The sequence below is a fragment of the Panthera uncia genome, unplaced genomic scaffold (assembly GCF_023721935.1).
Source record: "Panthera uncia isolate 11264 unplaced genomic scaffold, Puncia_PCG_1.0 HiC_scaffold_352, whole genome shotgun sequence".
Classification (NCBI taxonomy): domain Eukaryota; kingdom Metazoa; phylum Chordata; class Mammalia; order Carnivora; family Felidae; genus Panthera; species Panthera uncia.
The window spans coordinates 43,723-55,166 of record NW_026059487.1 but is presented as its reverse complement, the minus strand read 5'-3'; the positions used below and the strand labels follow the sequence as shown (position 1 = coordinate 55,166).

Sequence of the window (11,444 nt, the reverse complement as noted above, 5' to 3'; positions counted from 1 at the left end):
ATTGTGGCTCAGGTCACGACCTCGCGGGTCGTGAGTTCGAGCCCAAGCCCCCCTCCCCGTCAGGCTTTGACACTGTGCTGATGGCGTGGAGCCTGTTAAGGATTCTCTCTCTCTCTCTCTCTCTCTCTCTCTCTCTCTCTCTGCTTCTCCCCCACTCATGCATGCACACGCACGCTCTCCCTCTCTCTCTCCCCCTCCAAAATAAATAAGCTTAAAATAATATAGTATATGATACATACAGCATACAAGATATGTGTTAATTGACTGTTTATGGTATAGTAGGTTTTCCAGTAGGCAATTTGTAGTTGCGTTTTGGGGGCGTCAAAAGTTTTACATAGATTTTTGACTCTTGGGAGGTGGGGGTCAGCACTGCTAACCCCTGCGTTTTTCAGGGGACATCTGTCCTGTATTTCCAGCAGGATCATGTAAAAATGAGAACACGGCAATCTTATTAAGTCCCTCCACCCCAACCCAATACATCCACAGGCACCGTCCCTGCCCCCCTCCCTTTTTCTCTCCTCATTGGAGACAGGGCCACTCCGATGACATTTGACTTTAAACCTTTGTTTCTCTCCCCCTCTCCACGACCCCCACCCACCCACCCAGACCATTTTCTTTTTTTTTTTAATTTTTTTTTACATTTATTTATTTTTGAGAAACAGAGTGAGACAAAGAGTGAGCAGGGGAGGGGCAGAGAGAGGAGACACAGAATCTGAAGCAGGCTCCAGGCTCTGAGCAAGCATTCAGCACAGAGCCTGATGCGGGGCTCGAACCCACGAACTGTGAGATCATGACCTGAGCCGAAGTCGGATGCTCAACCGACTGAGCCACCCAGGCGCCCCACCCAGGCCATTTTCTAAAGGGATTTATATTTGTCTGTAAAGTGGTGCAAACTTTTTTCATCCTGAGAGAAACAGAGCCCTCACAGAGAAGCCCGAGTATTGCATTGCTGGAATTCATTTTCAGAAGTTTCTTGAACCCCTGCCTCAGGACCCCTGGGATCCACTGTGTGCCTGAAACCCAGAGCACTGGCCACATCCACTTGCTTTCAGCTCCCAATCCCTTCATGTCTGTGTCCCTGTGGATGCAGACGGGGTCCAGCTTAGCAAACTGTATTTCAAACATACGAGTAAGTAATCATGAGAATGTGGGGGTGTGGGCATTGGAGGGGGGGTTGCCCATTTCAGCAGCCTCTGCCCTTCCGGAAGCCCTGGGCTATAAGAGAAGGACCAGCGTCCTGATAAACTGCTCTTAAGGGCACCATTCATTCCATTATTAGATGCCTACTGTCAACCTGGTGCAGTGCTGGGATGGAAAAGCCAGGGTGGTGGTGGAGGAATTTAGGTCTAGAGTCGCACCTCGTAGCCCTCTTCTCCTGTGTGTAGCAAAGCAGAAACACTGCGTTTCTTTACAACTGCTCTGAACACTGGCCTTCTCCCAGGAAACCGAGATTTGCCTGGTGTAGGGTTGCTTGAACCTTCTTCCAAAAGCAAGCCAGCCTTTTCAGCAGGTGAACCAAAGAGCTCCGTGGAGGGGCCTGTCTCAGCTTCGGCCAAATTAAGGAGTCGATATCGGCGTTTAGTAACTCTCAAAGAAAATGGCAATACACTCGAGCCAGGGAGTTCTGATTAGTCTGGCGTCCTGTATCGTTCCTTTTCCCTATTTCTTGTTTACCTTCGTAGCCTTGGGGCACTTCGTTGGCCCCAGAGACAGCGCTGCCGGCCTGGGGCTGTGTGGCATTTCTGGATCCTTTCCCTTTGTCAGCAGGGAGTAGTAGAATCTGAATCTTAAAAAGGACATTTTAGTACACATTTTCTCTGCTGTAAAAGCAATACATTCTCGTTAGGGCGTCTTGAAAAAACTACGTGGTAAAAAGGAGATAAGAAAAAAAAAAAATGATACCTCGTCACACCTGCCCAAGTAACCACCATTGTACCTGTGTACCAGAAAAAGCCTCCTTCTGGTGCCATCAGCCCTGGCCGTGACTTGCTTGGCTGAAAAAAAGATTAGTAAAGAGGAGATCGTGAAAGTGATGCAGACATACCTTGAACATTTTAACCTAAAACATACAGTCATTCCCCCCGCCCCGTCTCCTGGTTTAAAGCCACGGCCTTTCTTGGTTTACGGATCTACTGGATGATGTCCACATTATCTTTTTTGTATGACCCTTTAATGCAACCCCCCCCCCCCGATTCTCAGTTTCTGTTTCTATCGAGTGAAACAGGGACTGAGAACCCACTACTTTGCAGATTTTCATATACCCCTCATATCATACGGTGGTTTTTGTCCACGCCTAGTTTAACAGTGATCTTCCCTAAACGTCCAACACTTGTTTCATAAAAACAATTCCTTTTTGACTCCTCTTCCAGTGGTTTACATAAACTTTAAGTAAGTTGTGTAATTATGTGAGTACAACCTGTGTAGGCAGGTTTGAGGACAAGCACAGCTGAATCTTCGTGAACTCACAGAGCAGCCCATCCAACGGTTGGGGAAAGCCCTGTTTCTCACAGGGAAGGCTGAGCCTGTCCCATAGTCCGGGGGCCCTTCAGGGAAGGCACCTGTGCTCGTTTTGCATCTAGAACAGTTTGTGTGATTCTTCACTACTTAGAGAAGTCTCGTAATGTTACCAACTCCAGACTGAACAGTTTGAACTTAAACGCACAACAGCTAATGTTCGACTTAAGGGTGAAATGCTCAACGCTTTCTCTCTAAGATCAGGAATGAGACTAGGTTGGCCGTCATTGCCACTTTGATTCAACATTGCAGTGGAGATCCTAGCCACAGCCGGCAGTAAGGCAAACAATGCAAACGGACAAATCTCAAACAAAACCCACAAACACCCACGAGTAAATAAAGGACATCGAGATTGGGAAGTAAGAATTAAAACTGTTTGCAGATGAGATGATCTTACATAGAGACCATGCGAAGGAATAGCAGAGCTTATGAACAATTTCAGTAAGGTTGTGGGATACAAGACCGATAGAAAAATGAATTACATTTCTGTATACTTCTGCATTTCTATATACTTGCAGTGAAAATTAAATTAAGAAAAGAAATCCATTTGCAGTAGCATCAAGAAAGAATAGAATGCTTAGGAATGAATTTAACAAAGTGCAAGACTTATCCTCTGAAAATGACAACGTACTTGAAAGAAATTAACAACCTAAGTAAATGGAAAGACATCCCATGTTCATGTATCAGAAGGCTTAATATTGTTAAGATGGCTTTGCTCCCAAATTAATTTACAGATTCCACACAACTCCCTTTGAAAATTCCAGCTGAATTCTTTGCAGAAATTGACAAGCTGATTCTAAAACTCATATGGAACCTCAAGGAACCTGGAACAGCCAAAACAGTCTTGAAAAAGAGACACCAAGTAGCAGGGCTTATGCTTCCTGATTTCAGAACTTATTACAAAGCAATAGTAGTCAATGCAGTGTGGTACTGGCACAAAGATAGTCATACAGATCAGTGGAATAGAATTCAAAGTCCAGAAATAAGCCCTCACATTTCCAGTCAATTGATTTGCAAAAGTAGCAAATAATTCAGTAGAGAAAGAATAGTCTTTTCAACAAATGGTACTGGTACAACCAAATAGTCCCATGTGAAGGAATGAAGTTGGACCCCTACCTCACACCATTTATAAACATTAACTCAAAGTAGATCAAAAACCTAAATGTAAGAGCTAAAGCTATAAAGCTCTTAGAAGAAAAATAGGTGTAAATCTTTTCCTTGAATTGGGCAATTGTTTCTTGAACGTGATACCAAAAGCATAAATGACCAAAGGAAAAAATAAGTAAATTGGACTTCATCAAAATCAGAAAATTTTGTGCTTCCTAGGACACCATCAAGAAAGTGAAAGACGGCCCACAAAATGGAACACAATATTTGTAAGTCATATGTATTCTATGCTTGTATCTAGAATAAAGAACTCTTAGAACTCAGTATTAAAAAACAACCAGTTAAAAGATGGACAAAGGCCTTGAATAGACATTCTCCAAAGAAGATATCCAAGAGGTCACTGAAAACTATAGAAAGCTTATGAAAGGAATTGAAGAAGACACACAAAAAAATGGAAAAAGATTCCATGCTCCTGGATAGGAAGAACAAATATTGTTAAGATGTCAATACTACCCAGGGCAATCTACACATTCAGTGCAATCCCTATCGAAATAACACCAGCATCCTTCACAGAGTTAGAACAAACAATCCTAAAAGACCCCAAATAGCCAAAGCAATCCTGAAAAAGAAAACCAAAGCTCGAGGCATCACAATCCCAGATGTATTACAAGGCTGTAATCATCAGGGCAGTATGGTATTGGCACAAAAACAGACACTCAGATCAGTGGAACAGAATAGAGAACCCAGAAATGGACCCACAAGCGTATGACCAACTAATCTTTGACAAAGCAGGAAAGAATATCTAATGGAATAAAGACAATCTCTTCAGCAAATGGTGCTGGGAAAACTGGACAGCGACGTGCAGAAGAATGAAGCTGGACCACTTTCTTACACCATACCCAAAGATAAACTCAAAATGGATGAAAGACCTCAATGTAAGACAGGAAGCCATCAAAATCCTAGAGGAGAAAGCAGCCAAAAACCTCTTCGACCTCGGCTGCAGCAACTTCTTACTCAACATGTCTCCAGAGGCAAGGGAAACAAAAACAAAAATGAACTGTTGGGACCTCAATCAAGATAAAAAGCTTCTGCACAGCGAAGGAAACAATCAGCAAAACTAAAAGGCAACCTACGGAATGAGGGAAGATGATTTGCAAATGACGCATCAGATAAAGGGTTAGTATCCAAAATCTATAAAGAACTTACCCAGCTCAACACCCAAAAAACAAATAATCCGGTGAAGAAATGGGCAAAGACTTGAATAGACACTTCTCCAAAGAAGACATCCAGATGGCCAACCGACACATGAAAAAATGCTCCACATCACTCATCATCAGGGAAATACAAATCGAAACCACAATGAGATACCACCTCACGCCTGTCAGAATGGCTCACATGAACAACTCAGGCAACAACAGATGTTGGCGAGGATGCAGAGAGAGAGGATCTCTTTTGCTGGTGGGAATGCAAACTGGTCTGGCAGCCACTCTGGAAACCAGTGTGGAGTATCCTCAAAAAATTAAAAATAGAACTACCCTATGACCCAGCAACTGTACTACTAGATATTTATCCAAAGGATACAGGTGTGCTGTTTCGAAGGGACACATGCACCCCAATGTTTATAGCAGCACGATCGACAATAGCCAAGGTATGGAAAGAGCCCAGATGTCCATCAGTGGACGAATGGATAAAGAAGATGTGGTCTATATATACAATGGAGTATTACTCGGCAATCAAAGAGGATGAAATCTTGCCATTTGCAACCACGTGGATGGAACTAGAGGGTATCATGCTAAGCGAAATTAGAGAAAGACAAATATTGTATGACTTCACTCATATGAGGACTTTAAGGCACAGAACAGATGAACACAAGGAAAGGGAAACAAAAATAATATAAAAACAGGGAGGGGGACAAGACAGAAGAGACTCATAAATATGGAGAACAAACTGAGGGTTACTGGAGGGGTTGTGGGAGGGGGGATGGGCCGAATGGGTCAGGGGCATTAAGGAAGACACTTGTTGGGATGAGCACTGGGTGTTACACATAGGGGATAAATCTACTCCTGGAATCTACTTCTGAAATCATTATCACACTACATGCCAACTAACTTGGATGTAAATTTAAGAAGAAGATCTCCAAGGGGCCAGTAAGCACATGAAAAGATGCTCAACATCACCAGTCATCAGGGAGATGCAAATCAAAACCACAAGATAGAACTTCACACCCACTACGATTTCTAGAATCAACAAGTCAGATAAATGAAAGTGTTGGTGAGGAATCAGAGAAATTAGAACCCTTGAACACAGCTGGTAGGAATGTCAATGGTGCGGCTCCTTTGGAAAATAGTCGGGCAGTTTCTCACAAGCTTAAACAGAAAGCTACGATATGACACAGTAATTCTGCTCCTGGGTATATGTACCCCAAGAAGAAGAAAACTTACGTCCATGTGAAACTTGTACGTAAATGTGGAAAGAACCCAAATGTCCATCAACTGGTGACCGAGGAGACAAAATGTGATGAATCCGTACAATGGAATATTATTTGGCGATGAACAGGGAAGACTGCCACACGCTACGATACAGAAGCAGCTTGAAAACAATATGCTGAGTGGATGAAGTGAGCCACGAAAGACCACGGATTGTGGGATTTCATTTATATGAAGGGTCCAGAATGGCAAATCTGTGCAGTCAGAAAGTGGATTCGTGGTTGCCCGGGGCTTGCTGGGGCTGGGGCTGGGGGCTTGGGGGAGGGAGATGGGGAGTGACTGTTAGTAGGTGTGGGGCTTCTCTTGGGGGCGATGGAAGTGTTCTAAAATTAATGGTGGTGATTGCACAACTTTGTGCAACTACGGCGTTGAATACTTGAGATCTGTGAGTTGCGTGTGAATTCTAGCTCAATAAAGCTGTTATTTTCTTTTTTCTTTTTTTTTAAATTTTTTTAAAGTTTATTTATTTTTGAGAGAGACAGAGACAGAATGGGAGTGGGTTAGGGGCAGAGAGAGAGGGAGACACAGAAGCAGAAGCAGGCTTCAGGTTCCGAGCTGTCCGCGCAGAGCCCGATGCGGGGCTCGAACTCACAAGCCGTGAGATCATGACCTGAGCCGAGGTCGGACGCTCAACCGACTGAGCCACCCAGGCGCCCCAAATCTCTTTCTCTTTCTTAATGGGCTGATTTCCCACTAGGTTTGTGTCTGATTCTAAATTAATTATCCTGGAAGCAATTGACTTCATCCCCCATCAGCTTGGTTCCATTGGCACGGTTCATGCATGCTGGGGCAAGACCTGGGCCCCTTCCTCTCTGGTCCTCTGGGGACGTCCGGGATCTGGTTTCAGTATCCAGGGGTCATGAGAGCTCAGGCCTCCACCACGGAGAGGTGGGGAAGGAGCTCGAGGCCTGGCGTTCCCCGCGGGAACACCGTTGGGAGTCTCCCCGCTCTGCTGGGCCTTCTGCCCAGATATGGAACGTTCCAGCTTTCTGCACTCTCTGGCGCAGAATGAAAAGAATCTGCTAGTCTGTCTGACCAGCTAGGACGTTCTTGAAAGGCAGGTGCCATTCTTGACCTTAAAAAAAAAAAAAAAAAAAATTGTGAGCAGGTTAGACGCTTAACCCTTTCTGATCTGAACTGGTCCCTGAAAACAAAGACGTCAGGAAGATTCCGTTTCGTCATGTCTGCAGACAGAGGGGTGGTGCATGTGTGGTTGACCAGAGATCGTGAGCCCACTACCCTGGGCCGGGAGGAAGTGAGTGAGGACACATTCCTCTGCCTTGCAGTTGGTTTGCTGAGAGACGGTGGAAAGGTCACTTCGCCTTTCTTCAACCTCAGTTTCCTCATCCGTCAAATGGGGACTTTTTCTGCCCCGCCAGCCTCAAAGGTTTGTTTGAGAACCAACAGAGGCCCGTGCACGTGTGTCGGGCGTGAGACCGTGAGGTCAGGGTCACCTCCCATGGCCCGTCAGGTGCCCCGCATTCCCTTGCCTTCACCATGGGTGTCCTGGGGCTGCAGCCACCTCCGTGTCACCCTCAGGGGTAGCCGAGGACCTGGGGGTGTCACCCTGGTGCTTCACGTGGGAGGCAGAGGCTTAGAGGGGTGAGGCAGCGGGGGGAGGTGAAGAGAAGCCTGAAGGAAAGTCAGTTTTTCGGACCCAAAGAAGGGTAGGAGCTCCCGGACTTTAGGATTCTGTGAACTGGCTTAAAAAGAAATCAGGGCCAATATAAGGTTGCTACCTTTAACTTTTGTCAAATAAGGACATAAAACCTTCTCGTCTCCATTATTATTATTTGATGATAGAAGGGACGTTTAAAAATTTTTTTAAATGTTTATTTTTGAGAGAGAGAGTGCAAGTGGGGGAGGGGCAGAGAGCGAGAAGGAGACACAGAATCCGAAGCAGGCTCCAGGCTCCGAGCTGTCAGCACAGAGCCCGACGCGGGGCTCGAACCCACAGACCGCGAGATCAGGACCTGAGCCGAAGTCGGACGCTCAACCGACTGAGCCACCCAGGCGCCCCGAGAATTTTTAGTCTAAGCACCCACCCAATGCTTGGATTCCTTTTACTGTGGTTTTGTGAAGCGATCTTTCTTTCATCTGCTCTTGGCTTGCATTCTTCCAGCGACGGGGTGCTCACCCCCTCCCCCAGCAGCCGCGCATTCCAACGTCACGCAGTTCTTTTCCTTATTGTTCTGCGGCCTTCTGTCCCCGGGCTTCAGCTCACAGATCTTTGTGTGCACCCCCTCAGGCTCAGCGGGCTTCTGCTCCTTCTCCCCACGCCTAGCCCTTCAGCCCTGCACTCAGTCTGGTTCTCATCGCTTCCCTCCATCGGTCCACAGATGTTTTCTGTGGGCCTCCCACTGCCAGGCAGTGAAAGCCCTCTTGGGAACCTCCCTGAACCTCCCAGCGCCTTCGTCCTCCCCTTCACTGGAAGCCACCACTCCACTACTCCACTCTCCGACCTTCTCGGAGATTCTGAGGACGAGCTTGCCAAGTTAAGGCCAGGCCAGGGTCGGGCCGCCTTACGGGTTCCCTTGCCACGGTGTCCTGGAGGCATCACTGTCCTCCTTGTGCGGAGGAGGAAACTGAGGCTCGCCGGCTCCCTGCGCGGCCGGAGGCCAAGGCACCGCGGCTCCACGCCAGGTCTTGGCTGCGAGCCTCTGGCTGTTTCCGTGGCCTCGCACTGTCAAGGCGGGGACGGGCTTCTCGCTACCCAGAACCCCCTTGTGCCTCTCTCTGGGTTCTTGCATGGCTCCAGGGGCTGGAGAATGTGGACGGGGGCTTGGCGTCCAGGAGCCCTAGGTTTTCCAAGAGCTTCTGATCCTAAATGTGCAGCTTCACGCCCAGCCCTGGTATGGGAACTTGTCACCTCCTTGTAGCTCCTTCAGCCGACGAGCCCGCTGAGTCTCCCCCATGTACCAGGCACGGAGAACACGATGCTCCGGAGAACACGATGAGGAAGACAGTGACCTTGTGCCCCAGGAGCTCACAGACTAGTAGAAGGTCAGGAGGCAGATGGGCATGTGCACCCAGCCTTCTGGAAGCCCGGGGCAGCAAGCGGTGGGACCTTCCTGGCCTGGGTGGTGGCGACAAAGGGAGAGGGCATTTGGATTGGGCTTTGAAGGGTGCATAAGAGTTCGCAGGGCAGCCACACACTGAACTGATCTCCAAAAAGTAAGTGAGGAGTGGGGGCGCCTGGGTGGCTCAGTCGGTTAAGCATCTGACTCTTGATTTTGGCTCAGGTCATGATCTCACAGTTGATGGTGGGTTCGAGCCCCGCATCGGGCTCTGTGCTGGCAGTGTGGAGCCTGCTTGGGATTCTCTCTCCCTTTCTCCTGCTCATGCTCTCTCCCTCTCTCTCTCAAAAAAAAAAAAAAAAAACTTAAAAAAAAAATTAAGTAAGGAGCAATAATGGGGGTTCAGTCATGACAACTTTTCCTGGAGACTGTCCGTGACTTTGTTAGTATGTGCAGAAACACTGCAGGATTGGCTGCGAAAAATCAATAACTCTCTTCGACTCCCTTTGTTATCTGCTTCCTGCCTGGGGCTCAAGGAGATCGAGAAGCTAGTGTTGCAAAGGCACGGGAAGATTCAATCCCACGTTAGACGTACACATTTTTGCTAAGTAGATAAATAATGACCTTATTAAGGTTTCTTTTGGCTCTGCGTCGGGGGCCCACAGCCCATTGCTAGCAGGGTCTCAGAAATCGGCGTCTGTTTTCTCTTATTTGGACAGGAGCCTCTGGCTGAGGTGCTGAGCCGTCTTGGAGAGTTCTCTTCCCCGCAGAGCATTAGTCACGAAACAGTAATTTACCGCAGGAATCGCACAGAGTGGGATGATATTGATTTGTGGGCCTTTTGGCAAAACGTACTCGTTCACAACTGGCCAGAGAAGCAGCCCGAAGACGTTCTGGGCGAAGCGTGACCGTGTGGTCCCAGATGAGGTCCTGCCCTGCTCTCCGAATGGGGGCGGGGGGAGAGCTGGGGAGAGGGCTATGGGCTGGAGGGGGGGGGGGGATGCGGGAGATACATAGAGAGAGAGAGACAGAGAGAAAGAAGGTGGTGAGGGAACAGGGGAGGGAGGGAGACGGGCCGGTGCGTACCTGGCCTTTTTCTCTCCTTGGGAAGCATCCTTGGGGGTCCGGCCCCCTGGCCTGGGATCCCGAGGACCCCTGCCTCGCATCTGTGAAGGGACACGGGGTCTCGCAGGTGCAGGGGCTCAGCCCTCTCTCTCCCGCGTGGAGCTCCCCGGCCAGAGTTCCAGCTCTGATGACGGAGGCTCCTGCAGGGTTTGGAAGCCCGCTCCCCCCTCCCTGGCGGACTTGGTTAAATCGTGTGCGTGAGTGGAGGGCTCCCTCCTGCCCTCCCTCCGCGCCACCCAGCATTAGCGAGCATTCATCCGGCCCCAAACCCTGTGACAGGTGCTGCGGAAGAAAATGCACATCGGTGTGCTCGTGCATCAGCGTGCCCCCGGCTGGTGGGGGGTGGGGTGGGGTGGGGGGGGTGGTCAGTCCTGACGTTGCTCACACCTTTGACATGCTCAGTCTGCACCAAGCCCTTTTCTTTGTTTATTCATGCACTCACTTGCCCTGCTGATTCCAGCAACAGCCCCGTGAGACAGGTATTGTTGTTGTCTTTGTTTTGTACGTAAATTGACGCCCAGCAAGGTTCGGTAACTTCCCTAGAGACACACAGCTCCTAAGTTCATGGTGGGATACCCCTTCTAGCCTGAGGGGTCTGGGGGGGACGGCTTGAATTAGGGCCTGGAAGGACAGCCGAGGAGAAGCTTGAGGGAGGGAGGGGCACGCCAGGACAGTGGAGGGCAGCGGGAAGGGCTGCCCTGTGCCCGGCACCCAGAAGCCGCATCGCGTACCGTCTCTTTTGTCCTGCAGCCGGTCGGAAAGGCCAAGTAACCGGTCCAAGGTGTGAAGGTAGGACGGGGACCCAGCTCTGTGTGGCTCCACAGCACGTGCGTGCCCTCAACGCCACACCCCCCCCGGGGCTTGGCCAGCGGGCGGGGGCACCCCGGGGTCGGTGGCACAAAGCGGGCAGTGGCTGCTGTACCGGAAAACCCTCACCATTGTTCTTTCAGCATCTCCCACAGGGTTCTGGGGCCCCCCACCCCCCGCCTTCCCCCCGCTCCGGCTCCTGCCCTGCACTCGTGTGGGCCTCTCCCTGCACACCCCTCCAGCCTGAGCACGGTCACGGCTTCACACCGGTGCTGGCTACCATCCGACGGACCCTAGCTGGGCATCCTCATCCGCAAAGCGGTTTAAAACAGTGGTCTCTTGACTTGTGGGCTGGGCACCCCGTGCTCCCTCGAGGTGCCTGTGCCAT

The 11,444-nt window shown here is 49.3% G+C and overlaps 1 protein-coding gene across 2 annotated transcripts in view; it reads left to right on the top strand.

The window, feature by feature from the left end:
• Window positions 1-6,376: 6,376 nt before the first annotated feature.
• The window catches only part of LOC125917974 (uncharacterized), a 48,320-nt gene continuing 43,252 nt past the window's right edge, over window positions 6,377-11,444 (top strand). For both annotated transcript variants that reach the window (XM_049624029.1, XM_049624030.1), the window contains exons 1-2: window positions 6,377-10,051; window positions 11,000-11,038. In XM_049624029.1, the coding sequence (XP_049479986.1) occupies window positions 7,904-8,986 (1,083 nt within the window). In that variant the 5' untranslated portion in view covers window positions 6,377-7,903 and the 3' untranslated portion in view covers window positions 8,987-10,051; window positions 11,000-11,038. The remainder of the gene's footprint in view (window positions 10,052-10,999; window positions 11,039-11,444) is intronic.